This window comes from Gekko japonicus, unplaced genomic scaffold (genome assembly GCF_001447785.1).
Source record: "Gekko japonicus isolate JY-2015 unplaced genomic scaffold, Gekko_japonicus_V1.1 scaffold42, whole genome shotgun sequence".
NCBI lineage: Eukaryota > Metazoa > Chordata > Lepidosauria > Squamata > Gekkonidae > Gekko > Gekko japonicus.
In genome coordinates this window covers 315,592-343,011 of record NW_015165831.1, presented here as the reverse complement: position 1 = coordinate 343,011, position 27,420 = coordinate 315,592, and the positions used below count along the sequence as shown (strand labels likewise).

Here is a 27,420-nt window from a genome sequence, read left to right as displayed (position 1 = left end):
GTCGGAGGAAAAACTCTATGGTTTTTCCTCCGACGATCCGGGCCACGCCCCCAATGTGGTCGATGTTGCGCGTCACTTCCGGTGACGAGCTGGCGGCGCGCACATCCGAGGACGGCTCCCGGAGCCCGGCGATGCTCCCCCGCCGGTGAGTTTTTCTGACTTGGCAACCCTATTTCCTACTGAGTGTCCAGGCGTGAAGGAACAAACTGAAGTTTCTCCCCATGACAGTCATCTAATGCTTGCAAACCTTTGCTTATAGCTACATGCACTGGTTTTAGAATCGATTTATTTATATGGTCAGGTTTCGAACTCATTTTTGAGCCCCACCACCACCAAGTGCCCTCAAACTGGCTTGCAAATTACATCCCTAATGATGGCATAAACTAAAACAAAGCCAGTTTGCTAGACAATGTAAAAAAAATCCTGGTGGGATTAAAACAGTGCCTAGCCGAAGACCTTCAAATGTCGTCTGGAATAAAAAGTTTTTTAATTGGCCATCTAAAATGTAACAAGCGAGGCTACCTGGCAAGCCTGCCTGGGCGTGAAGTTCTGCAATGAGGGTGCCACCACCCAAAAGGCCCTCCTGTTGCTCTCACTAGGTTAAGGCTAGGGTTACCAGACCCCCACTTTCGGGTACTCTCCCCCCAAATTACCTCCTATACCCCTGAAAAGCCAGAAATAACTGTGACATGCATACGTAACCTGGACGTGACCTAGGGATGTCGGTTTTGGGGCAAAACTCTGATTTGTACCTCATTCTACCATAGAGTTTTGCCCCAAAACCAGAGTGTCACCGCCTGAGATCCCCAACATGCCTACATCACTTCCTGGTGAGGTAGGTATGTCACAGCGCTCTTCCCTGCTCCCGAAAAGTTTCTTCCCACCCCTCATCAGCACATCGTTGGGGCCTGGTAACCCTAGTTCAGGCTTCCAAAGCAAGGTGTCTATTTGTTGACCACATTGGTATAGTGGGAGGGAGGGACCATATGGGAAACGATATTCCTTTAGGAAATATCCCTAGCAGTTATCAATATCATCAAAAGCGTACCTCCACCATGTTTTGAATTTATAAGAAGAATCTCAAGGAGAATGCATCACAAGTTTCTCTGCTTTACCCTGCATCCTGTAATCATATATTTTGTTTTGTTTTGACCCACCGTCCTCTCCACCCAGTGATGTAGAAAATTATATACACACCCTCCATCGGACTTTGTATCATGCACATGGCTTAACGTTGATTGGATTTTATCCACAGTGTGCAAATGCTGCTAATATCACATTATTATTATTATTACTATTATTTTTAAAAGTCTCTTCAATGTGGTCCTGGGTGCTGAGAGAAATTATGTAATTATAATAAGGTCTGATAGTAATAATTATTGCTTTGTGGTGAACGTGCCAACATCATCATCATCATCATCTTCTTCTTAAGCATTCTCCTCCGCATCCAAAGCAAAAAAGGCAGCTTATTATAACAGGCCAGTTTATATATTCAACAAATCCAAGCGGTGAAAAGATCTTCCTAGACTGTACCACTTCAGGCTGTAGGGAACACCAGGCTCAGAGGAACAACTAGGATTGAATGGAAAAGCAGCATGTTGGGGAGACAGCTGGGCCCTATACTTCTCCCTGCTTCTTTTATATCATCTGACTGATTAAAGTCAGAGAGAATTCAGATATGTGATCTCCTGCCTGCAACTTACAGTGGTACATTCTAAGGACAGCTTTACCTCTTGTGTCTGTTGGTCCATGGAACTGGAGGAGATTTGCACCAGTAAGAGTTCAGAAAATGACTTGGATATCTTCAGGTTCAGTAGAGGGCAGTATGGCATTATAACATCTGCGTTTGTTTGGTTGTGGCAATGCGTTCAGTGATCCTTCCCACAACGTTCCTTATTAAGGTGGTGATTTTCAGTAGGAAAGCCTTCTGCCAAAAGCTGCTAAACATTTCAAGTGGCCTCATAGGGGATCCTTCTAGGCCAAAGTGGACAGGCAGCGACTCCCTAAACACCTCAAGCTTGGCAAATTTCTAGACATTTGAGGGCAATGCCTGGGGAAAGTGGAGTTTGGGGAGGGGAGGGAACTCAGCAAGGATGTGATGTCACTTTGGGACTTCAGTTTCTCTATACTATACCATAGAGTCTACCCTCTGAAGTTGCCGTTTCCTCCAGGAGAACTTATCTCTGTAACCTGTAATGAATTGTTATCTCTGTAATCAATTGTTATTCCGGGAGAACTCAAGGCCCCGCGTGGATGTTGGTGACTCTAGGTAGGAGCCAACCCAAAGGGAGGGGAAGGGAAGGGGTGAAGTAAGCGTGGCATTTCTTTACCTCTTACGGTGCTTGTGATATTTCAAATTTCCAGTTTTTATTAGTTCCTTTTTTAAAAGCAAATTCAGAAATGTATTGTGAAATAAATTTGGCAGGAAGTCTGAGTGCACCGTTGGTTTTAGAAGAAGGGAAATCGTTACTTGCTCAGCATATCAGTAAACAGTTTATGGTCTCTATGTGTACCTTGAAATACTTCTGTGTCAGAATACAAAGGCTGTATTCTCAATAACAGGATTATTCATTGGTGATGTAGTAATGATTGTACTCGTCTTTTGGTTATTAAATTGTTTGCTCTGCTCGCTTCGAATGCCAACCAAAAGTTAGTCATCACAATTCTTGGAAAGGATGTGAACAAACTGGTAATGAAAGTAATCATAATTTGGTCATAACAGCTACTTGGGAAAAACAGCACTTTAACCAAGGCCGATCTGGGGCTCTGATATATATGAAAAATAACCTTTGTCTTGCTGATCATCAGGGAAAGGTTTAAATTCTGCACAAACAGGTTTATGCCTCAAAACCATCTGGGGGCCAGAAGTTTTGCTTCATACATTATAGAATCAGCATGTATACCGTCTGTGTGGAAAAGCTGAGGCTTCTCACCCCCTCCTTTCTTTTTTCACAACATATTTACACCATGCTTAAAAGTGGTAATTTAATTGACCGGTTAAACATTGGTCAAATAGTGGTCAACTGTAGAAAGCAGTAACTGTCTAGAACTGTGACAAAAAGAGATTTATGCTAATTACCCAAAATCAAGTTACTTAGCATTTATAGTGCTTTTTGAGTGTTCAGAGCACTTCACTGCGACTTTACATGAGGTAATCCTTACAACAAGTCTATAAAAGTGGCCATGTTACAGATGAGGAGCGGACTGGGCCTGAATGGACTGTGGCTCACCTCAGGCCTTCTGGTGAATTTGTGGCTGTGTCGAGATTTGAATCAGGGCCTTCCTTACCTCATGCTAGCCACACTATGCCGTAACAGCCCTTCACTTTGCAGTTTACTCTGACAAAGTTTTTTTTCACTCTGACAAAGTTTGTATCACACAGAAAGTTAATACTGTGTTGCTGCTATTCTGTTATTTGGTTAAAGGTCATAAAAGATTCTAATCTTTAAAAAGTTGGTCAGTTTACAGACCTGCTTTTAGATTTTGGCTTGTTCTAAATACTGATATTCTGAATCAGACTGGGGGGGGGGGATATACTATATTTTTGAAAATGTCAAAATATAAACATAACCTCTAACCGTAACAGTCCAAAGTTCAAAGAAGTACTATCGCTTATAGAGATTAAACAGTTCAATTTAGATATTATTGGTTGGAAAAAGAAAATTCGAGTTGCAGGATATGCTATACAGTAAGGAGTACATTAACAAGATAACTTAAATATTGCCAGATTCACTAGATAGAAGAAAAAATATATTAACCGTGCCATCTTAACAGAAATACAACACCCAAGTCCTTTAAAGTTTAGAAGGGTCTATCTCTGTACAAGTTTGCACTGGTGATCAGCTTTTTCTTCCAAAGCAACTATGGGCTCTTTCTAGTATGTATAACTTGTCACCAGACTTACTCTTCCCTGCTTTTATTTGTTTTGTGAGTCATTATGTTACTATTTGAGCAAATTATGCATTTAGAAAAGAGAGGCTCTGTGTTCATGTATCTACTTCTAAAGCTTGCCACCCTTAAATAGGGACTAGTTCACACAAGCCTTTTCATCATTCATACTTGTGCTTGTATAAATTGACATAACTAGATAGGAAACTCATGGTAGTGAAGTGTGGTGGGTTAGACGCATGTAAAAACCACTGAGACGGATGTAGTGATCAGCATGGTTTACTAGTACACAACAAAGACAACAACTACTGGCCAGCTATATACACACCTGGGGACACCCTCTAGGTCCAGTTGGTGGGTTCAAATCTCCCGCCACGGTCCTATTGGTTCCCAAGTGGAGAGACTAGGAGCCTAGTCCCCATTGTTCCTAAATAGTCAAGCTCGGGAGTATTCGCTGGCCCCTCGTGGCGGTCAGTGGACATAACAGGTAGTCAAGGGAATCAGTTCCCGTAGTCAACAGCAGAATCATGAAGGAAGTAAACAGGGTTGTTGTGAGGACAATGTTCAGGGGGTGGTCTGGGACTGGGACACTGGGCAAGAGTCCAGGATAAGGCCCCAGAATCACTGCCATCCTCCCCCTGGGCCAGGCAGTGGGCAACCCATGCCCCAGGCAGGCACAAGCGGTGGAAGTGATGGGAGCCTGTTTCTCTTTTCTCTCCTCCATTGGGACCATTAGTGGTCAGCCTCCCAGGACCCTTTGGGGCCCAAGCAGCTACCTCAGTTGCCCATTGGCTAAGACCTCCCTGACAGGAAAGATAGGATAAAAAGGTGTGGGGGAAATTGGTTACAATACCAATTTAAACAAAAATTCAGTAACGCTTTAGGGAGTTCAAAGTTCTTCACGCGGATGTGCTTGTAATGAGTGCAGAGGCAGTTTGGTTTAAGGCTACATTCTTCAAATAATTTACTTCAGAATCATTCATTAGTTCGAAGTGATCTTGGTGACTAGGCTTTGCATGGTTTAAAATATCTAATTCAAATACCTCATTGTTCCAAATATCTGACTTAAACTGGTGTTTTTTTTGCCAGCTGGGTTACGTGGCACCCGAGAAGGCACACACACAAAACGTTTAACAAACTTATACCACTTCATATTTCATAGATTCTTGAGGAACAATTGTTGTGTCTCACAGTTTCAGCCCCCTTCCCAATTTTACTTTATTTTTAAATTAAGATAAATACCCAAACAGGGTATAACTGACCTCCATTGGTATGAATGGGCAAATGATACCACTTTATGCCCAGGGGTTGACCCCAAATACATAGTAGAATTTTCTGTAATTTGCCATTCTCCCCCCCCCCCCCCCCCCCCCCGTATGCAATCAAAATATCTCTAGGGTCAGTTCAACTCACAGTGAAAAACTTCAGTTTAAGCTATTCACGGGACAATCGGGGGGGGGGAGCTGCTGTGGTTCTGGCCAGCTGGTGATGCAAAAGAGGTGCTGCTGGTCCTTCCCTAGGGATGCTCCACAAGGGGAAATAACAACAGCACAACCCCAACAGAGGCATGTGACTTGAGGAGACAGGATGAAACCACTGACTGAGCTAAGTGGCAGAGACTTCACTGGTCTCCCTGGGAAATCACTCCCTGCAAGGATACTAAGCAGAACATGTGCGGTGATGACAAACAGCATAGATCTTATACCAGCCGCAGCCATGGGGAGGGGTGTCCATTAGCCAGGGGCCTCCCTGATGCGCATGCTGTAACCATTCAAAGGACATTTACCGATTCCCATGAGGAAGTGCTCTTCAGCTGCTCCATGATTTGTGCGTAGGGCTCCGATCCTGAAAGATAGTGGGTCGCATCGTTGCTTGGCTGGCTGATCCATAGAGCACAGAGGGGCCGCTGCTTACCGGGCCAAACTGCCTGGGGGGAGGGGTGCCCTGGCAGCAGAGCACAGGGCTGCCAGCATCCCTGCCCCCCCCCATCATAGACAACTCAACTGGGTACATGTCCCTGGGAGTGTGCCCCATTGCCTCACATGGGGCATGGTGTCAGGTGACCCTGGCTGGGATGTCCCCCTACACACATAATACTAGCCTCAGGCGTGGGCACCAGCATACGGGGCATGGTGTCAGGTGACCCTGGCTGGTATGTCCCCCTACACACATACTAGCCTCAGGCGTGGGCACCAGCATTGTCAAGGCAGTGCCCAGGCTCGTGCGAGGGGGACGGCGGAGGCAGGTGCACACTCCTGGGCTGGAGCAGCTGGATTCCCACCCCTGTTTACGTGGTTGCCCCTTTGGATTAAGGCTCCGGAGAGGGGGTACCTGTTAACAGTTTTGAAATGAGGCGCGTTAGACACGTGGCATGGACTCGGCTCTTCCCTTTGGGTATTAGTGCTAAGTGCTCCCTCTGTGGTGCAAAGTGCCCTATCTAGGGCTACCAGCTCTGGGTTGGGAAATACCTGGAGATTTGGGGGTTGGAGCCTGGAGAAGGTGGAGTTTGGGGAGGGGAGTGGAGGGACCTCAGCAGGGTACAGGGCCATAGAGTCTATCCTCCAAAGCAGCAGTTTTCTCTAGGGAAGCTGATCTCTGTCATCTCGAGATCGAGAGTAATAGCGGGAGATCTCCTAGAGGTTGGTAATCGTAGCCAATGTTCCCTCTAAACTGTGGAGTCTTGTGAGCAAAAATCCTACTTTGTGAGCTACTGGCATGAAAGTTGTGAGCGAGCGATTGGGCTCCTGCATAGATTAGTTTGCTCTGGAGCCCTCCTTCCTGAGCTGAGACAAAAATGTGTGAGCCGGAGGCGAAAAAACTGTGAGCTAGCTCACACTAACTCAGCTTAGAGGGAACACTGATCGTAGCCCTATCTGTGCCTTTCCTGCCACCAAAGTGCATCACTGTGTGCTCTAAGGGTGCATGACAGAGACCTCTGAGGCAGAGTCCCGTGCCGCACACCCTACCTGCTGAGCTGTGGCTGGGGTTCATACAGTGCTGAGCGGGGGACAGTATTTGGCTGTTGCTGGGAAGGGGGTGATTGGTTGCGGCCGTGCTCCACTGGAGCTTGTGGGCAGGATTGCTCCTCTGGGGGGCACTTGGCCTGACTTATGTGAACGCTTTTGGGCTGTGCCATGGTTTTTGGTGGAGGAACTCTCTGCAGGTTGGGGGGGTGGGTTACTGGGCCGGGGCTGCTTTGGGAGCTGACTAACTCATCCCACACCCTTTAGTCCACCTTTCCCCCCACTTGTGCCAGCATGGCTTCACGATAGTGTCATGCCAGCACATCTCAGAGATATGCTGGCAGAGCACCTTGTCAGTTCCTGTGAGTTCTCCCCCACCCCCCACCCCGTGCTGTCAGCTGTAAGTTATTTGTATAGTCTATAGATGGCCCTTAATTCTTTTGTCTTATGAAACTGTTTTGGTTTTTGGTTGTTGTTGGTTTTTTAACTTGCCAAGTTGTGCTTTTTTTAAAAAAAACCTATTTATCTGAAGGGGTCATTTTGACCTCTTCTGTTAGATTTTTGCATCAGTTGGCTCAACTGGAACAGCTAAGGTCTCTGCTGCTTGCAAACTTAACTTGGGGTCACCTTTCGGTCACTCTGAGAATTGTTATCTGCTGGTAAGCCAAGGTTTGTTTTGCAGCCCCTCAGATGCCACAGTTTTGCAAGGGCAGTAGGAGAAAGACAGCATATCAGAAGTGAAGCCCTCCCCGCACAAACAGCTGTGTTGTTTGAATGTAGCTGACATTTGAAAAGCTGCTGGAATTATGTTCTTAAGCTGCCGTTATGCTTGTTATGCAGTTATGCTTTTAGCAGATGTTATGATCAAAAAGGGGAAGGGGTCAATTCGACCCCAATAGCATTGTTTATGTACTGGGATACTGTTAACCCCGATAACGTTGATGTCAGAACTTTTGCAACAGTAAAGTTTAATTGTTGATGATGTCCGACTGGATCAGTTTTCAAATATACCCCCCCCCCCAGCTTGTTCTTAGGGTTTAAGAACTAAACTCTTCTCCTGCTTTCATGGATTTTGTAAAATGCGCTTCTGCTTATTCATCATCTGTGAGACGAGTCAGTTGTTTCCTGGAAGGATATAGTTTTAGAAACGCTTATTTAACTTTTTTAAATGTTGTAATGGGATGTGTTGTTAATTAAGAAACACGCAACAGAAAAGAGAAGTACTTATTTAATGTGTATTCTCTGCAAACCCAACTACATTTAAGTTGCTTTTTAGTAAATATCTGTTTAAGGGGGTGGGGGAGAAGAGGGCATTGTTAGTTTTGATCTGTAAAACATTTCCTGGAAACTTGAGAATGTGCAAATTTTTGGGGGGTAGGAAACTGTAGAATTTCTGTAGTACTTCTTTGGGGATTACATCACAGCTTCAGTTAATTTTTCAGGATAAAACTTAAATTCAATATTTGTGTATAAGCTAGGGAAATGATACCATAAACAGAGGAATTTTCTGGTGAGTCAGAGTTCCAGGAACCCCAGATTTACTTAGATCATTTATGTGAGAACTAGGTACAAAGCATTAGTCATCTGGCTATGGATTTTTACATTTGCAGCTTAATTGCATTTTCAAAACGTACACTTTCCATTTGGCAGTGAATAGAATGTTATTTTCTCCAGCCTACTTGCTTTCATGATGATATCAGCCTTGATATTCTTGGTAATTTCTTATCGTGTAGAAAGCTGACTCAAGTCAAAGACAAAACACACAGAAGGCTTGATGTGATATCGTTGTATCTCTTTGTGGTCAAAGCCATCTTAATCTTTTAAGGCACACTACACTCATAGATAAACGAGGGAGCATATTAAAACACAGGGCATGTAGATATGCAGGAACATGACGGTTTTGCCAATTTACCTCCAAAAGAAAGAGGTACAATGTGGTTAATTACAGGCTGCAGTTCTTTAAATCACTGTGGCCGTTAGTTGTAAGGAACCCTTACCCTTTGCAGCCATTGGCTCAGCTACTGGAGAACATAGAAATTAGAAACAATATCAGTGTACTCCACGGATGTGTGGGAAGGAGTTTGGCAGAGCAGAACCATAATGATTGAAGGGTTGATCCACTGTTAAACTCATGTGTATGAATGTTGTGTGTATGTGAGTAGCATATGTATATAAAAATATATCACTGTGAATATACATGGCCTCCACTGGGTTAAAATACTTTGGATTGATTTTTGTAGCAGGTACTCATTTGCATATTAAGCGACACACCCCTAATGTAGCCAATCCTCCAAGAGCTTACAGTAGCTCCTGTAAGAAGAGCTCTGTAAGCTCTTGGAGGATTGGCTACATTAAGGGGGTGTGGCCTAATATGCAAAGGAGTTCCTGCTACAAAAAGAGCCCTCGGGTAAATGAATCCGGCAACAGGCACGGTCTGGTATTATTGCATATCGTGGAGCCAAATGTGACTCTCGCTTATCACTTGCCTTGCTAGGACGAAGTTATTGCTGCCTCGGAGAAGGTAACGGTGAAGCTTGAAGATTTGGCCAAATGGGCCCAGGCAGATTGCTCGAAATGGAAACGTGGCCTTCGGGTTGAAGCCCTCAGACCTGCAGAACTGGGCAAGAATGGGCAGAAAGAAGCCTTGACGAGGTTCCGGCAGTCCACACACAACAGCGGCCTCAACTTTAAAGACATTTTGAAAGAAAAGGCTGATCTGGGTAAGTACCAGTTCCTCTTCTGCATTTGACCGGCTGCGGTCTCCACTGATCGTCGTCATCTGTGGGATGAAGAATTTGGGGTCTGCGATCTGAATCCCCGCATAACTGCAAGGGGGCTTTGTGTTTCCCATACAGTAACTCCCCATACCACTATTTTGGAAATGGAGGGAACTTTCATATAGAGTGCGTAGGTGGAATCTGATGTTCAGGGGGGCGGGGAATGAATTGTTGGTTCTTGAAAAGTATGCAGACGGAGAGTGATTTCAGCTAAGCATACCTTTATTTAGTCAGGAACAAAGACACTTGGCTGGCTCGCAGGCTGGTTTATATTCCTTCAGAAAACCCGCCACCAAACACACACCCCACTCCCGATAGGCTATTTACAGTAACCGAGAGACCTATTGGCCTCCTGGCTGTGGACCTAGCCCTTTCATTGGGCCTGGCTAGGATCCTACTGGCCCATTGTCTTTAGGCATGAAGCTAGTGGTGTTTGTGCCTGAGCCAGTCCGGGCATGTCCGGACATGTCAGGCTGGATACACTACAGTTCTGTATACCCATTCTCCTTCTGGTGCTTTCTGACTTAAAATGGCAAAAAAACCCCATCTCTGTAAGAGCTGGAGCAGAAGTTCCAAATGGCGCTCCCCAGTCTCATGGAGCACAACCCAGTGAAAGTCTCTTTGCTGCCATGCTGTGTCATCGCCCACTTTTGAAAGTCCTTCAGTTTAAAAAGCAATTTGCCATATGGCACTGGGGCTGCCAGTCTCCAGATGGGGCCAGGAGACCTCCTGGAACGACAACTGATCTCCAGACAGCCGAGGTTAGACCCCCCCTGGAGAAAACGGAGGGTGGAAGGTAGACTCTATGGCACTATACCCTGCTGAGGTCCCTCCCCTTCCCTTCCCCAAACCCCTCCCTCCCCATAGAGGGCAACCTTATGTGGCACTGGGGACTGTTGTTCGACAGACAGAAACCCATATTTTCCTTGAGTGTTGCAGAACAACTGGCTACACTCTTTGGATTGTGACCATGTAATTTACTCTCCTTGCTATTACTGGGCGTGGGCCTGTGTGTTTGTTGGGATAATGTTCTCTGTAGTTGCATTGCAAGGTGATATGCCTGCTTTGTGGATTTTTTAAAGGTGATGTTTAAATAGCTCCAAGGGTAAGCCATAAATAGAAGAGAGATTAAAAAAAAATTAAAAGTGAAAATGTATCCTCTGCCAGCTTTATACTGGTAGGACAATTGCCTTTGGCATACGCTGTGTGCAAGTTTAGGTTGCTACCTGGTATGAATCCGTGTAGCAGTGTTGGGTGAAAGTTGCTTCCCCCCACCACCACCACCACCATGCCCACCTTTATATCAGAAGCAGCAGTTTATTTAGCTTTCTCCAGAGCACTTGTGGCCTGGATTGGACTTCATAGCAATTTACAGGCTGGGCCAAAGAGTAGGGGAGTGGCCTTGTACGGTGGAGGGCTGGGAGGTATTGGTGTATAATATGCACAGCCCAATATGTTCTGTGAAGCAGAAGACAAAGAGAAGTAACAACAAATAGTTAAAAGAGAGTGTAAAAATAATGTGGCACCCCATGTCACTCAGCCTGTTATGGTTAAGACTCAAGCCAGGCACAGCACCTGATTTGGGGACCTGAGGGATGTCCAGGGGGAAATTCAGTTTATGTGCTGTTGCCCACCACCGTCTGAAGGAGGGAAGGCACTTAACCAGCGAGGGAGACTAGTACCTCTGTGCTACAGGCCAGCTCCGGCAATACTGCTTTCCAGGTCGTGTTTGCTCATTGGTCTAAGCAACAAGGGAAAACTGTTGCTGTGATGGGACCCTACTTCTTTGGTGTAGTGATTAAGTGTGAGGACTCTAATCTGGGAGAACCAGGTTTGATTCCCCACTGCTCCACTCACAGCTGCTGGATGACCTTGGGCAAGCCATCGTTCTGTCAGAGGTGTTCTTGGAAGAGCTGTTTCTGTCAAGAGCTCTCTCAACCCCACCTACCTCACAGGGTGTCTGTGGTGGGGAGGGGGGAAGGGAAAGGAGTTTGTAAGCCGCTCTGAGACTCCGAGTGAAGGGCGGGGTATAAATCCAATTCTCCTCCTCCATGACATCTGTCCATCATGTTATTATAGGGTTGCCAAGTCAGAAACTTAACGCAGCGGGGGACTCCGGGTACGCCGGGCACGCTGGGGGCGGGGCCAGGACCATCCGATGGAAAAACATAGAGTTTTCCCTCGGATGACTGTGACCCCGCCCCCAGCGTACCCACGTCACTTCTGGGTGACGTGCACGTGGGGGTGGAGTTTCCCCCGGGGCCCAATCCGCTGCCGCCGGGGAACGGGCCTCTGGGGCGGGGTTTTCCCCACCCCCCGGGGGGACTTGGCAAGCCTATGTTATTATCCCAGCCAGGTGGGTATCCATGAAGGTCTGTAGTTACAGAACAAAATTTGAGTCTGGTTACACCTTAAAGGCACTGACCTCAGTAGCCCAAACTAGCCTGATCTCATTAGATCTGGGAAGGTAACCAGGGTCAACTCTGTTTAGTACTTGAATGGGGGTCCACAAGAAACTATAGGGTTGCCACGCAGAGAAAAGTGATGGCAAACCACCTCTGTTCATCTGTTGCCTTGAACAACCCCATGAGGGGTTGCCATAAGTCAGCTGTGACTTAACAGGGGGAAGAAGCACCTTAAAGACCAACAAACCCCCATCCCCGATATCTGATGAGCTGTGATTTGACTCACAAAAGCTTATAGTCTGGAAAAGGCTGTTGTTCTTCAAGGCACCACTGGACCTGAATATTATTAAGCCCAGCCTTTTTTCAAGGAACTTGTGGCGGCATACTTAGTTCTTCCCTTCTCTGTTTTATCTTCATGATAACCCTGTGAGGTAGGTTAAACTGAGAGAGAGTGTGACTAGGCCCAAGGCCACTCCGCAAGTTGTGTTCCTGAGTGGGAACATGGATCTGGAGGTCTCTTCCCACTCCTAATTTGACCTTCGAATCAATTCGCTACAGTGGCTTTCAAGAGCCCCGTCTCTCCCATCTCCAGATTGAAACCATATATTAATGTTGTTGTCGTCTTTATGTGGTTAGAAACGGTGTTCCCTCTAAGCTGAGTTAGTGTGAGCTAGCTCACAGCTTTTTAGCCTCCGGCTCACACATTTTTGTCTTAGCTCAGGAAGGATGGCTCCAGAGCAAACTAATTCATGCAGCAGCCAAATCGCTCGCTCACAACTTTAATGCCAGGAGCTCACCAAGTAGAATTTTTGCTCACAGGACTCCACAGCTTAGAGGGAACCTTGGTTAGAAATAATACTTAGTGCCACTGGCAGGCTTTTTTTAAATTTTACAGTTCATTTCCTAGCACGTCAGAAAAAAGTACGTGTTTGAAGGGACGTCATTTTATTTTTAATGTGTTCTGGTTTTGTTTTCCACGAATAAACAAATAATCCTTCGTGGGAAGCCGACAACAATCCAGTAATGTCTATTCGGCAGCCAAAGAAAATGATCATAAGCCTTGTATAGCGAAATTCCCTCTTTGTATATTAAAGAGAAGAATTAGGGGCATATAATGGGATCTGGACTTGGACAGCACGCTTGAGCTACTGAGAGCAGAAGAAATCTGGCTTCTGACTCTAAAGAGCTGGGGTTTTTTTAAAAAAAGAAATGCTTCCTTGGGTGACTGATTAGACTGTCAGTTGCAAAACTAGGCCTCTCTGAAGCCCAGGGATACAGCTGGACATTCTGTTAATTAAACTTGTAGCTTTAGGTAATGGGCCCATTCTGGGAAAAGGGAGACAAAGAAGTCTGATTCGGCTTTAAAAATCAAATCAAATATTAATATTTTTTTTTTGCTCTGAAATTACTGGAGCTGAACAACTGAGGAGATTGTATATATTTTGCTTTCCTCGTCCATAAGTAACCCCGAGGAGCCAATTCCTCATTAAGGAAGCGGCCTGGTCCGGCAAAGCAAGGAGAACGACTTGTGAACAGTGTCAAGTTGTCCAAATTTGGGAGAAGGCTTTCATCAGCAGTAGTTGAAAGCACAGCTTAATTCCTTGTAGATGTCGCTTTCTTTTCTCTATTCCCTGGTGCTAAGGGACGGATGTGGTCATGTCCTGAAATGTAAAATCTGACGTTTGATGTAATATACAATCCCAAGGACCTCAGCTTTAATTTAGGGCTTATGCATACATTCATTCATTCATTCATTCATTCATTCATTCAGCTTTTACCCCACCTTCCCCGCCGAGGCAGGCTCAGGGCAACTTACATAAAACCCAGTAAAAACAACATGCATCATAGTTTAAAATACACAATATGCATTCCCTCCAGTTTTTGAGAAAGGGCAAATTGTAAAAACTGGGCCGTCATTAACACAGGTAAAAGGTAAAGGTAAAGGTTCCCTTGTTCGAAAGCCAGTCGAATCCGACTCTAGGGTTGCGGTGCTCATCTCCGTTTCCAAGCCGAAGAGCCAGCGCTGTCCGAAGATGTTTCCGTGGTCATGTGGCCGCATAATGCATAACGTAGGACAGGAAGGGGGGGGGGGGACTCTCCATCATAGGATGGGCCTCAGCTGCCTAGCATTTTGTCCCTAAGATCTCTTCAGGCAAACTAATGGTAATATATTATTATGGGTGCCAGCCTCCAGGCAGTACCTGGAGATCTTCCGCTATTACAGTTGATCTCTGGACAACAAAGATCAGTTCCCCTGGAGAAAACGGCTGCCTTGGAGTGTAGATTCTATGGCTTTATTCGCCACGGAGGTCCCTCCCCTCCCCAAACCCCACCCACCCCAAGCTCCACCCTGCAAATTTCCAGGTATTTCCCAGATCGGAGCTGGCAACCCTACATACATATTATGCTCTGGTATCTCTGGGAGAGATTGAAGGTCAAAGAAGACGGGGACGGCAAAGGATGAGATGGTTAGACAGTGTCATCGATGCAACGAACATAAAATTGAGCCAACTTCAGAGGACGGTGGTAGACAGGAGGGCCTGGCGGGAGCTGGTCCATGGGGTCGCGAAGAGTCGGACTTGACTGTGCGACTGAACAACAACATCTCTGGGAGGCATGATGTGTAAGATGGTTCCCATTGGCCAGTGTCCTTTTAAAAAGAGAACCTCTCCCCTGCCACCACCTTTATTTTATGGTACTTTCCACATTTTTAAATGGAATGTAGCTAAGCACGGATCTACGACGTGGATCTAAAGTGAACAATACATCCATTTTTCACATTTAAAAATATTTCCCTTCTGGCAAAATGGTTTTAGTTGAACTGAAAATGATAGCCTCGGTGCAAGATTTTTATTCTCTTGGATTTCACAGAACGTTGCCGTTGCAGTGGCTTTTAACATTCCTGCAGAATTCAGTCGGGTGCTTATCCCCAATAAAGAAATGTAAAGAAAAAAAAATTACTTTCAAGCCCACAGTCCTAAAATGACTCTGGAGTGAGCTTCGGTTATTTTGATGGATTTGTACGTAACCCCAGAATATATGTTTAGAACTGGAGAAGTTGAACAGATATTTTGCCTGAAACTGAATAGCATTTTGGAACAAGTTTGCAGTCCTCTTTGATCTCTTCCCCCCTCCCCAGTTAAATTCTGTGATGCTGTTCTGTTAGAAAATAAATCTTACACTCCCGGACTATTAAAATTGTAATAGATAATAACGCTTTCCCTTTGCAGTCTTGTTCCCAGATACATTGGGAAGAATCCAGACAGCCTGACAGGGCTGTAGATAGGCTGAGATTGTACAAAAATGCAGAAAAGTGCAGCATTGGTCTTGTGAATTCAGATGCTTGAGAATCTGGGCGTTAAAAAAAATGCAAGTTGCTAGTCCTTATGTACTTTGCTTGAAAGCATATGAGCAAGACCTGTCAAATCTTAGATGCCATCGATGCGATTGAACAATATTTCCAGTGGTTTCATCATGCTGCACATCATATTCCTTGCCCTTCCCAGTTACTAAATGAGTCATGCAAAGTAGTACAGTTGCAGGTTGAACTGATTTTCTTAATTTGCATGGTTTAAACCCAGTGCCTCTAGATCAGGGCATTGCAGAACTCTGCAGCTCTCAAGCCAATGTCACCATTTCGGCCTATTCTGGCTCTCAGTGCTGCTTCAGGGCACCTAAGTTCCTCTGGGTAGTTTTCACAGGCTGGTGTCAAACCCAGCTGATTGTGCTCCTATGGGGGATATTCGCCCTTGCACTGTGATGATGTACGTAGAAGCAAGTCCTAAGCCCGTAAACTCTTTTTCCAAGCCAGCATGTGTAGGATCACAGCCTTACAGCTAGGCCTCCCAACCTCCAGGTGGGCCCTGGAGATTTCCTGGAATTACAACTCATCGCCAGACAACAGAGTTCAGTTCCCGGGGGGGTGGGGGATGGCAGCTTTGAAGGGTGGACTCTATGACATTATACCCTGCTAGGGTCCTTCCCCTCCCCAAACCCCACTCTCCTAATGTTGTTCAGTCGCACAGTCGAGTCCGACTCTTCGCGACCCCATGGACTAGATCCCGCCAGGCTCTCCTGTCTTCCGCTGTCCTCTGAAGTTTGCTCAGTTTCATGTTCGTTGCATCGATGACACTGTCCAACCATCTCATCCTTTGCCGTCCCCGTCTTCTTTGACCTTCAATCTTTCCCAGCATCAGGGTCTTCTCCAGTGAGTGCTCCCTTCTCATTTGGTGGCCAAAGTATTTGAGCTTCAGTTTCATTATCTGGCCTTCCAGGGAACAGTCAGGGTTGATTTCTTTGAGGATTGACTGATTTGATCTCCTTGCAGTCCAAGGAACTCTCAAGAGTCTTCTCCAGCACCATAGTTCAAAAGAATCTATTCTTCGGCGCTCGGCCTTCCTTATAGTCCAACTCTCGCAGCCATACATGACTACTGGGAATACCATTGCTTGGACCATGCAGACTTTTGTTGGCAGGGTGATGTCTCTACTTTTTATCATGCTGTTGAGGTTCGCCATCTACTCTCTTGCTTTCTCCATAATCCAGCGAATGTTGGCAATTTGATCTCTAGTTCCTCTACCTCTTCGAAACCCAGCTTGTACTTCTGGCAGTTCTCTATCCACGTACTCCTAATATCTGCCCCCCAAATCTCCAGGGATTTCGGAGCCCAGTTGGCCACCCTCCTTTACGGCTGCAGTGACCCGTAGGAGGGGTGGAGCTTGCTGGTTTCACAAGCACTCCTCTCTCTGATGCTGTCTCCTGGATTCTCAGATCTACAGTATTGTGCAACTGGCATAAACTGTGTTTCTCTGTTATCTCATATGTCTGACAGGCCTTGCGTAGCCCTGTAGATTTATGGCCCCACTTCTAGCAACAACTGTAAATATGTTTTGCTAGACCTGGAGGCAACACAAAAGAACAGGGGGTGGAAGGAGTTAAGGTGAGGTGAAGGGGGAGGGAGCAGGAGGAGAGAAGAGGTGGTTTTGGTGTCACGCCACATCCTGTCCATGGAGTTTGTTGCAAACAATATTGGGAATGAGACCGCTAAGGCAGAGGCTCTTATTGGCCTGTGGGGGCTTGATTAGATTTGGGGTTTTTTGCGAAAGACCACTGGGAGTTATGGCGTAGCCCCGTTCTTGCATTTTCCACACCAGGCTGGCAAAGGAAGGCTCAGCCTTTTGGCCACCCTTCTTCGATCCATTTACTTCTGAGGAATCCCATCCAAATGCAAGGTGCTACTCTTCCGTAAGAGGTTCTCTGGATTGCAGCCCTCATCCTGTTTATATAATTAAGGTTATTTCTTTCAGATGTTTATCCAAATAACAGAAGAGCAACAATACCGTACATATAAAAATAGAATTGGTTGTGGAATGCATTATTCATAATGAGCATGAGAACCTGTTTTTCCAGAAGAATTGGTCTGATTAAATCATTCAGTTGTAGGGCCTCTAGTTATTTTTTTGTTTTTGTCTTCAGAATTATTGAAGGGACTTTTTTTAAAGCAAATGGACTTGTGTATCCATATTTGGTAAACCAGATGAAAATAGCTGAATGAGTGGTTATTCATTTTACAGATTTTTAGCAACCATAACATTGCAAACACGTCCATTAAACATGGGAAAGTTGCAATTTTAAAATATATCTCTATATTCCTTGGGCTACAGTTTGTAAGGGAGGGGGGGGAGAATCAAATTATTTCATATAACACTGCTTCTTACAGAGTTCCTTTAAGTGAAGTAAGAAAGCTGTAGTGTACGCTTTATTGGCCTATAAATATGTCATTATACTTGGACTACATTTATATGCTCTGGATTGGCGTTTAAGCCAAGAAAATATGTATCTACAGGTTGACTCTTTATTGAAACCCTTTGAGGCATACAACAGAATGTGTTTTAGGATAAGGTTATTAAAACTGCATTATTATTTTTTTTTGCAGTGGGCTCATTGTCATTTATGCCGCCACAAACTGTCTGTGGATAGGCAGTTATGAATGGCCTTATCTCCAAATGTGTCTTTGGAAAAGGAAGAGAAAGATAGAAGAGTCAGAGCTGAGACAGAGGGGAGGGGCACGAAGCAGGGGGGGGAGGGAAGGGGTGGATGGACGTGGAATTCCTTAATCTAGTGCTTGAGGGCACTGTCTGTTGGGGCGGTGCAGTACAGCTGGCCTCCCCCCTTCCCTTTCTTTATTTGCTGTTTTAAATTCACACGGCCTTATGGTGTTACTCATCTGGAAATGGCTTGGATGCGGCTTCAGATAGGGGTGCGTTGTGTGTCATTCAGTCATCGAGGGGTCATTTGCACGGCGGCGTCTCTTGGGGTTTAGCCTGGTGCTTTATTTTTAAACAGGACTGGGGGGAGGCCGTGGTAAGGAACTCATGGGAAGCTGGCTATGGCCAGAGAGGGGTCAGGTAGGATACAACCTACTAAATGCCACCGAGGCCTGTCGGCGCCTTTTTCAGAACCTCTGCATGGCCAGTTTGGTGCAGTGGTTAAGTGCACGGACTCTAATCTGGGAGAACCGGGTTTGATTCCCCACTCCTCCACTTGCACCTGGCTGGATGACCTTGGGCAAGCCATAGTTCTGATAAGAGCTGTCCTTGAAAAAGAGCAGTTTCTGCCAGAGCTCTCTCAGCCCCATCCACCTCACAGGGTGTCTGTTGTGGGGAGGGGAAGGGAAAGGAGTTTGTAAGCCGCTCTGAGACTCCTTCGGGTAGTGAAGGGTGGGGTATAAATCCAATCTCCTCCTCCTCCTCCTCCTCCTCCTCCTGCTCCTCCTCTTCTTCTTCCTCTTCCTCTTCTTCTTCTTCTTCCGTGTTCTGCAGGGAAGGGTTCAGTTTTGTTCTGTGCCTCTTGATCGGTGTGTTTTATGCTGAGAACCTCTAAACTTGCTGGGTCACTGGGCAGAGTCGCCCACGTCTGTTATGACTGATCTCCAGACTACAGCTATCAGTTCTCCTGGAGAAAATGGCAGCTTCATCGCGTGGACTGTATGGCATCACATCCCTGCAGCACTCCCTTACTTGCCCAGGCTCCAGTGTTCCCTCTAAGCGGAGTTGGCGTGAGCTAGCTCATAGTTTTGTTAGCCTCCGGCTCACACATTTTTTTTGTCTTAGCTCAGGAAGGAGGGCTCCAGAGCAAACTAATCTATGCAGCAGCCAAATCGCTCGCTCACAACTTGAATGCCAGGAGCTCACGAAGTAGGATTTTTGCACACAGGACTCGACAGCTTGGTGGGAGTGCTTGAGGGCGCTGTCTGTTGGGGCACCCTCAACAGACCCCAGGACCCACCCCCATATTGCCGGGAATTTCCCAACCCAGAGTTGGCAGCCCTATCATTGGGCAACGAAGTATTCAGTCTTGGTGACCAGGCAAGGAAACTTTTCTGAACTGAGAAATTAACCAGTTCATTCACTGGCCTTTCAATATTCTCTCAATATTCTTGGTGCAGAGGCAGGCTGACCCGTTCATTTACCAGGAAAGTTCATAGTGGTTGGGCCATTGCCCTGAAGGGTGACTGGCACCCGGGGCAAGCTGAGCTGTGCTGGCCGAACTTCATCCTGGGCTGTGGCAATGATGCCAACAGGTACAGCCTCACCTGTCATTGCTATGGCCAAAGTTCAAGGCAAGCCAGGGGCCCCTTGGCTCAACTGGCTCCCAAGCTGTTTTTATATCCGAGTCTACTCTGGGGAACATGCGTGCAAATCAGCTTGTAGCCTTTTTTGTGTGTGATGCGTGAAAATCAGCTTGTAGCCTTTTTTGTGTGTGTCCTGCTACCTTTTGTGTCCCGACCATGATGGTTCAGGCTAGCCTGATCTCATCAGATCTCAGAAACTAAGCAGGGTCAACCCTGGTTAGTACTTGAATGGGAGACCACCAAGGAAATCTAGGGTCACTTTGTAGAGGCAGGCAATGGCAGACCATCTCTTTTCATCTCTTGCCTTGAAAACCCTACGGGTCACCATGAGTCGGCTACACCTTGAGGGCACTTTCCACCATCACTACCTTTGGTAGGCCGGTTTGCAATGCAAAGTCCGTGATGCATCTGAAGGTCTGGATTCTGAGACAGAATAATCAGGTCCTCTGATGAGATGGTTAGACAGTGTCATAGATGCAACGGACATGAAGTTGAGCAAACTTCAGAGGACAGCGGAAGACCGGGAGGCTTGGCGTGATCTGGTCCATGGGGTCGCGAAGAGTCGGAATCGACTGTGCGACCAAACAACAACTGACCATGTCTTGCTACATTACCTCCGGCCTCTCTTCCAAGTGGTAACAAAGGCCAAAGTGAACATACTCATTCTATAACATGAGTTCTTTATTATCTGCATTTCTGTCCAAAGTAGTAATATATTTGTAGTGCGGGAAAACAGTACTACTTTAAAATATAGCTTATTCGATAATTCCATTAATCACAAATTAAAAGCTTTTGAGTCAGCTTGTCATTGGGGTTTGTGCCTGGGGCCGGATTTTGAAGTAACAGATGTTATTACAGGCAACATATTTAAGATCATTTTCTAGGCACTGAGTGGCTTGTATGGCTTTGTTAATTGAGAGCGGCCGCTGTGTTAATTAATGATGTCGAAAATGACTTTTTTGTAGAGGTTTTAAAAATTTTTTTATAGATATACACACAATTAATTATTATTGCTGTCACCTGACTTGATCTTTCGGGGAGCCCTGGAACTGTTTTGCATAGATGCACCTCAGTAATTAGTTGGTGGTGTACTCGACCCGGCTTCCGGGGTCCCCTTCCTAGTCTTACCGTATCCGTCCCCAAACTGTTAGCGTTACTGCCCCCTTGGTTTTTTTTTACTTGTCCCAATTTTGTCCAGCTATTAAATTCCCCCACTTAAACTTTCTTTAAAGCCACAAATGTAGCTTCAGTCCAAAGCAACCAAAAGGGTTCACTGGAGGTTATGTTTGAGCACATATTCTGTGAATCCCCTGGGGCTGCTTAGCTCCCCAGTGAGAATTTGGATGATTCAAGTCCTTTTGGTTTTTCCCTTTTCTCCAGGGACGCCTGTTCCATTAGTTTTGACACATACGGCAGCGACAGTGCATTTAAACCTGGCTGAATAGCCTGCATTTGACCAGTTCTTAAATGATTGGCTTGGCTGGAGCAGCTTTTCAGTTTAGGGTCAAAAGTTATGGAGGAAAAGAACTGAGCCTTACTGTATTGTGTGCATCAAGGCTAGCTCATCAAAGCAATGCAGCCAGTATTTCATCTCAGAATCTGATGCTCTTCCAATTTTTCCCAGGCTGTAAATTACCTAAGATATTTGGTGTTTTGTAATTTCTTTTAACATGCATACATTAAGGCCTTCCTATCTCAGAGTGGATAACAGAGGAAAGAAACATGCCCTTCCCCTGGCCTGGAGCCATCATGTGACCGCAGCCACCCTAATGCTAGAACATCATCCCTTGGAGATAAATATAAAACACCAAAAGCCAAGTGGACTCCAGTCCTAAGCAAACTTACCAAGAAGTAAGCCTCATGGAACTCAATGAGACTTATTTCTGAAATAAACTTGCATGGGATTGTACTGTGTGTCAGCTCCATTTCGAGTTATTTTGTTCAATCTATAATTAATCACATGAATTGCAGTGAATTTTTTTTAACATATCATGTGTTAATTGTTAATGAACCTTGCTGCTCATTGGCCATAACGCTGGAAGACAGGTGCAGCTTGACTCCTTGCTGAACAGCTGTTTCCAGTACAGCCTGCGAAATTTCGGCTCAGTCGAATATTTCAGCAAGTGACCAAGTAGCATAAAAGGTGAAAATGCAAGGAAGGAGCCTGGAATTGGGGGGGGGGGGAGTTTCCCATCCTCTTCCATGGATTACAGCCCTGCCTCCAGCCGCTGCTGATCCAACGGATGGAATTAGGCACTTTAAAAATATTGGCTGAACTACCTGAATCTCTTTAAATTCTTTCATTGTCAAGTTCTATGTTCTGTTCTGCTCTTGCCCTGTACAGGGCCTTTATTACTTCTAATGTTTATGTCATTGTTTTTCTGTATTCCACTTTACATATTCCTAAAACTGTGCCGGTGTATATTGTTGATCTAGGAAGAGGACACAGAGGAGTGCTTTAACAATGTGATTCTCAGCGAAGTTGGAAACCCTTCTAAGTCCATGTCAAGAGTGTAACTGTGTTTAGGATTGAATTATACATTTCATTGATTCAGTGGGCAACCTGAATATTTGACTAGCTTGTTCCCATTGCTGGAATTTAAAACTGCTGAATTTTGGTGGGTCTCCCCTACGGTTGCCAACCTTCAAGTGGTATCTGGAGAGCTAGAATTACAACTACATATTACAGGGATCAGTTCCCTTGCAGAAAATGGCAGCTGTGGAGGGTTAGACCCTGCCTTTTCCAGGTTCCATCCTCACAACTCCAGGAACTTCCCAACCTGGAGATGGCAGCCCTGAGATTTCTACCCCTACTCTGGATTGCAGGACAGTGTTTTCCATTTCATGCCCGTAGCATTCAGTAGAAGAAGACTGGTTTTGCTAGAGGGCTGGGTGATAGTCATATGAACTGGTCATATACTGAAGTTGACTAAATATTTCCTAATTACACAAGTATGTGAAGTATTCCTGCAATGCCAGTGTTCCTAATGTTTGCTTTGAGCTTTAATGAAGGCGGCATAAATGAGAAATTACAACCTACATGCATTATCATGCCCTTGAGAAATTGCTCTAAAATGCAGTGGAAAAACAAGTGATTAAAAAACTTCACTGGTGGTTTGTGAAAATAGTTTGACAAATTGAAGCTTCGGTGGTTCCCCCCCCCACAAAAAAAACAACAACCCTGTAGCACCGAGATTGACCTTGCTTAGTATAGTCTTATATTGTTGCCACAGCAATCCAGAACACCTCCCCCCCCCCATTTATAGTCAGTGCCATTTATTTGACCCTTACTTTTCATAACATTTTCTTCCAGCAATTTACATACTGTGTCATAAGAACATAAGAACATAAGATACGCCAATGTTGGATCAGGCCAAAGGCCCATCCAGTCCAACACTCTGTGTCACACAGTGGCCAGAAATCCCAGGTGCCATCAGGAGGTCCACCAGTGGGGCCGGGACATTAGAAGCCCTCCCACTGTTGACCCCCCCCCCAAGCACCAAGAAGACAGAGCATCACTTGCCCCAGAGTCCCTATCTATACCTTGTGGCTAATAGCCACTGATGGACCTCTGCTCCATATGCTTATCTAATTCCCTTTTGAAGCCGTCCATGCTTGTAGCCGCCACCACTTCCTGTGGCAGTGAATTCCAAGTGTTAATCACTCTTTGGGTGAAGAAGTACTTCCTTTTATCCGTTCTAACCCAACCGCTCAGCAATTTCATTGAGTGCCCAGGAGTTCTTGTATTGTGAGAAAGGGCGAAAAGTACCTCTTTCTCTACCTGCTCTTTCCCATGCATAATCTTATAAACCTTGATCATGTCACCCCTCAGTCGTCGTTTCTCCAAGCTAAAGAGCCCTAAGCGCCTTAACCTTTCCTCATAGGGAAAGTGTTCCAACCCTTTTATCATCCGAGTTGCCCTTTTCTGCACTTTCCCCAAAGCTATAATATCCTTTTTAAGGTGTGGTGACCAGAACTGCACACAGGCAAAGACATTTGGAACTGCATGGAGAACAGGAAGCTTGTATACATAAAGAGCCAGTGTGGTGTAGTGGTTAGGGTGTTGGGTCAGAGTCTGGGAGACCAGGGTTCAAATCCCCATTCTGCCAAGGAGCCTGGTGGGCGACCTCATGGGCCTAACCCACCTTACAGGGTTGTTGTGAGGATAAAATGGAGGAGGGGGAAATTATATACATTGCCCTGAGTTCTGGAAAGAGCAGGATAAAAATGTACAACGTATGCATGCATCTGTGTTGTGCCAATAAAGGTCGATCGATTGATTTGTGCAGCATCTGAAACAAAGTTGTTGCATATTCCCCCAGCACTGGAGGGAAACACAGTCTGTTGGTTGTCGTGCAGAATCTCTCACACCACACAAGAAGAGGAGATGCGAAAGTCTCATCTTGGGCCTTCTGGAGAAGGCTGGGAAACGTCCCTGAGATTCAGGTGTTCTGAGGTTGTGAACACTACCAAAAGGATATTGGAAGCAGTGCTCCCTCTAAGCTGAGTTAGTGTGAGCTAGCTCACAGTTTTTCAGCCTCCAACTCACACATTTTTGTCTTAGCTCAGGAAGGAGGGCTCCAGAGCAAACTAATTTATGCGGTAGCCTAATCGCTCGCTCACAACTTTAATGCCAGTAGCTCACAAAGTAGAATTTTTGCTCACAAGATTCCACAGCTTAGAGGGAACATTGATTGGAAGTCTGGAAGTTTACCCAGAGGCTTGTAGGAGGCATCTTGAACCTGATCGTATACAGTTCAAGCCAGCTTTCACCTACTCTCCAACCAAATCAGAGTCCGGTCCAAAAGTGTATAGTTCAGCATAGTTCAGAATAACCATTTAGGTGCAAGATAGATTCACGTGGATAGATTCACATATAGGGAAGCACCAAATCAGCATACAGCATAATAAAGTTGTTTGACCAAATTAGGATAACAAACATAGTTTATATGCTGCAGCAGCAGCATTTCCAATTTATTGTATTGACCATGGGTTATAACAATATAAAAACAACAAATCTTCCACACACTAAAACTACGAAATTAGCAAAATTCGCAGAATGAATTGACAGGTATAATACAAGACTAAAACCATGTAAAATCAACCCAGATTAAAAAGTCCAAAACAATTTAAACTATTATTATAGCTATTATTCCATACAATTCGATCTAATCCTTCTTACCACTAATGCAAACAAAGCAACCCTGTTAGTTTATATGGTCACCATTTGTTTGGGTTTAATTCTGGGGGGGAATATAGTGAAAGAAATAAACATATCAAAATAGTAGATTGATGAGAAGATGTATCCTTCTTAATTGTGGAATTCTGAGAGTAATTAACCACTATCGCGGTTGCTATTAAACCCAAACAAATTAAACAAACCCAAAGAAACCCAAACAAATGGTGACCATATAAATTAACCTTGTTATTCCAATTTGGTCCTTGCATTTGTCAAACAGCTGTATACTAATTTGCTGCTCACCCTCTACCTACATGTATGGACTGGCAACTTCCATTTCAATGTATCTGAAGAAGTGAGCATACCCATGAACACATACCTTGTATAAAACTTTGTTGGTCTTAAAGATGCCACTGGACTCGAACTTTGTTCATTTGGGTGCAAGTTAGTGTACGGAGGCCACCTCTGTATTCCCATCCTGAGGTCTTCAGCAAAAACGCAAGATGCAGACGTAATAAATTAATAGCCTCTCATAGAGTATAATTGCTTGTCTTGTTGGAGCATATGGGAACAATAGTTTGCTTTATAGAAGCTTCATGTGCCCACCTGCCCCCCCCCCCAGCCAACAAAGCCCTCTTTAATGACTCGGCAGGGTGTGTTGCCTAGTAGCCAGTCACCCTGTTTTGCTACTTGCTACTAACATTGTTTTTATACCTCCTGTTTCTGTTGTAAACCGCAGTAAACAAGAAATGTTTAATTGCTTTTTGTTAGAGAGAGAGATTTTAAAATGCTGGATGAGTCGTATTGGATCCTTATGTTTTATGGAATGATAAAGCTACTCTTTTCCCCTCCCTTTCATATTGGCACAAGGATTCCTACATTTCAGTTCCACAGAATTTTCATTTTCTAGACACCTTGCCCCAAATTCCGTGGTGGTGGTGGTGGGAAGTGCCGCCAAGTCACAACCGACTTACGACGACCCTGTAGGGTCTTCAAGGCAAAAGATGTTCAGAGGGGGTTTGCCGTGGCCTGTCTCCCATCCAAGAAAGATTCAGGGCTGACCCTGCTTAGCTTCCAGTATCTGATGAGATCAGTCTAGCCTGGGCTATCCAGGTCGGGGCAAATTCTCTACATCTCTTTTACTCCAGCTTTCTTGTCTGTTGTGTGGCTCTTTCAGCTGTCCCATCCTAGAGATCCCGACTCACAATGGCCCTAGTGCCCAGAAGAACAGCATCCAAAGATCCAAAGATGGGATGGTGATAAAATTCAGGCAGGGAAAATTTGCTGGAACAGAGAGGCCTTATATAACAGAGGAAGCCGCGCCAGGGAAGGCTTCGGTTGTGTCTGTTTGTATGCCATCAGATCACAACTGACTTATGATAACCCCACAGGGCTTTCAAGGCGAGAGACCTTCAGCGGTGGATTGCTGTTGCCAGCCTCTGCGTAGCAACCTGGGAATTCCTTGGTGGTCTCTCATCCAACTATTAACCAGGGCTGACCCTGGTTATTAGAATGATAAAAGGGTTGGAACACGTTCCCTATGAAGAAAGGTTAAAGCGCTTGGGGCTCTTTAGCTTGGAGAAACGATGACTGAGGGGTGACATGATCGAGGTTTACAAGATTATGCGTGGGATAGAGCAGGTAGAGAAAGAAGTACTTTTCTCTCTTTCTCACAATGCAAGAACTCATGGGCACTCAATGAAATTGCTGAGCAGTTGAGTTAGAACAGATAAAAGGAAGTATTTCTTCACTCAAAGAGTGATTAACGCATGGAATTCACTGCCACAGGAGGTGGTGGCAGCTACAAGCATAGATGGCTTCAAGAGGGAATGGGATAAGCATATGGAGCAGAGCTCCATCACTGGCCATTAGCCACAAGGTATAGATAGGGGCTCTCAGGCTGGGGCAAGGGATGCTCTGTATTCTTGGTGCTTGGGGGGGGGGGCAACAGTGGGAGGGCTTCTAGTGTCCTGGCCCCACTGGTGGACCTCCTGATGGCACCTGGTATTTTTGGCCACTGTGTGACAGAGTGTTGGACTGGAAGGGCCATTGGGCTGATCCAACATTGGCTTCTCTTATGTTCTTATGACCCTGCTTAGCGTCTGAGATCTGACAAGATTAGGCTAGACTAGGCTCTCTAAGGCAGATCCTCATTTGGTAGGTCATCCTAATAATGCCTGGGTCTAGCAACCGAGAAGGCTGTTGATATAATGAAGACTAAATGATCCTCCTAGAGGGAGGGTGCCTCCAGAAGAACCTGCTAGGCTCATCTCTGTAGGGGGCAACTGTATATAAGAAGAGTCTTAAAAGTGTTTGACTCGGTTGTGTCCAGTGTCTAAATATGAGTGAGTTTTTTTAAAAAGCCCAAAACTGTACAGCCAGAACATTTTAAAAAGTCTGTTGTTTGAGGCTAAAGCATTGCAAGTTGAATTGTATCTGTAGAACTTTGTTGCACAGTTCTGTTATGTAGTGACTTTCTGCGGAGTTGGAATTTATTCCATTTATTTTCAGCAGCTGACACTGGAATTAGAGAAATTGGACACAAGTTGTTGGAGAGGTTGTGTTGCCTGCCAGG

The 27,420-nt window shown here is 45.3% G+C and overlaps 1 protein-coding gene across 1 annotated transcript in view; it reads left to right on the top strand.

Moving 5' to 3' along the window:
* The window catches only part of ARID5B (AT-rich interaction domain 5B), a 261,009-nt gene that overhangs the window by 44,686 nt on the left and 188,903 nt on the right, over window positions 1-27,420 (top strand). Inside the window, exon 3 of the mRNA XM_015410813.1 lies at window positions 9,346-9,571. Within this exon, the coding sequence (XP_015266299.1) occupies window positions 9,346-9,571 (226 nt within the window). The remainder of the gene's footprint in view (window positions 1-9,345; window positions 9,572-27,420) is intronic.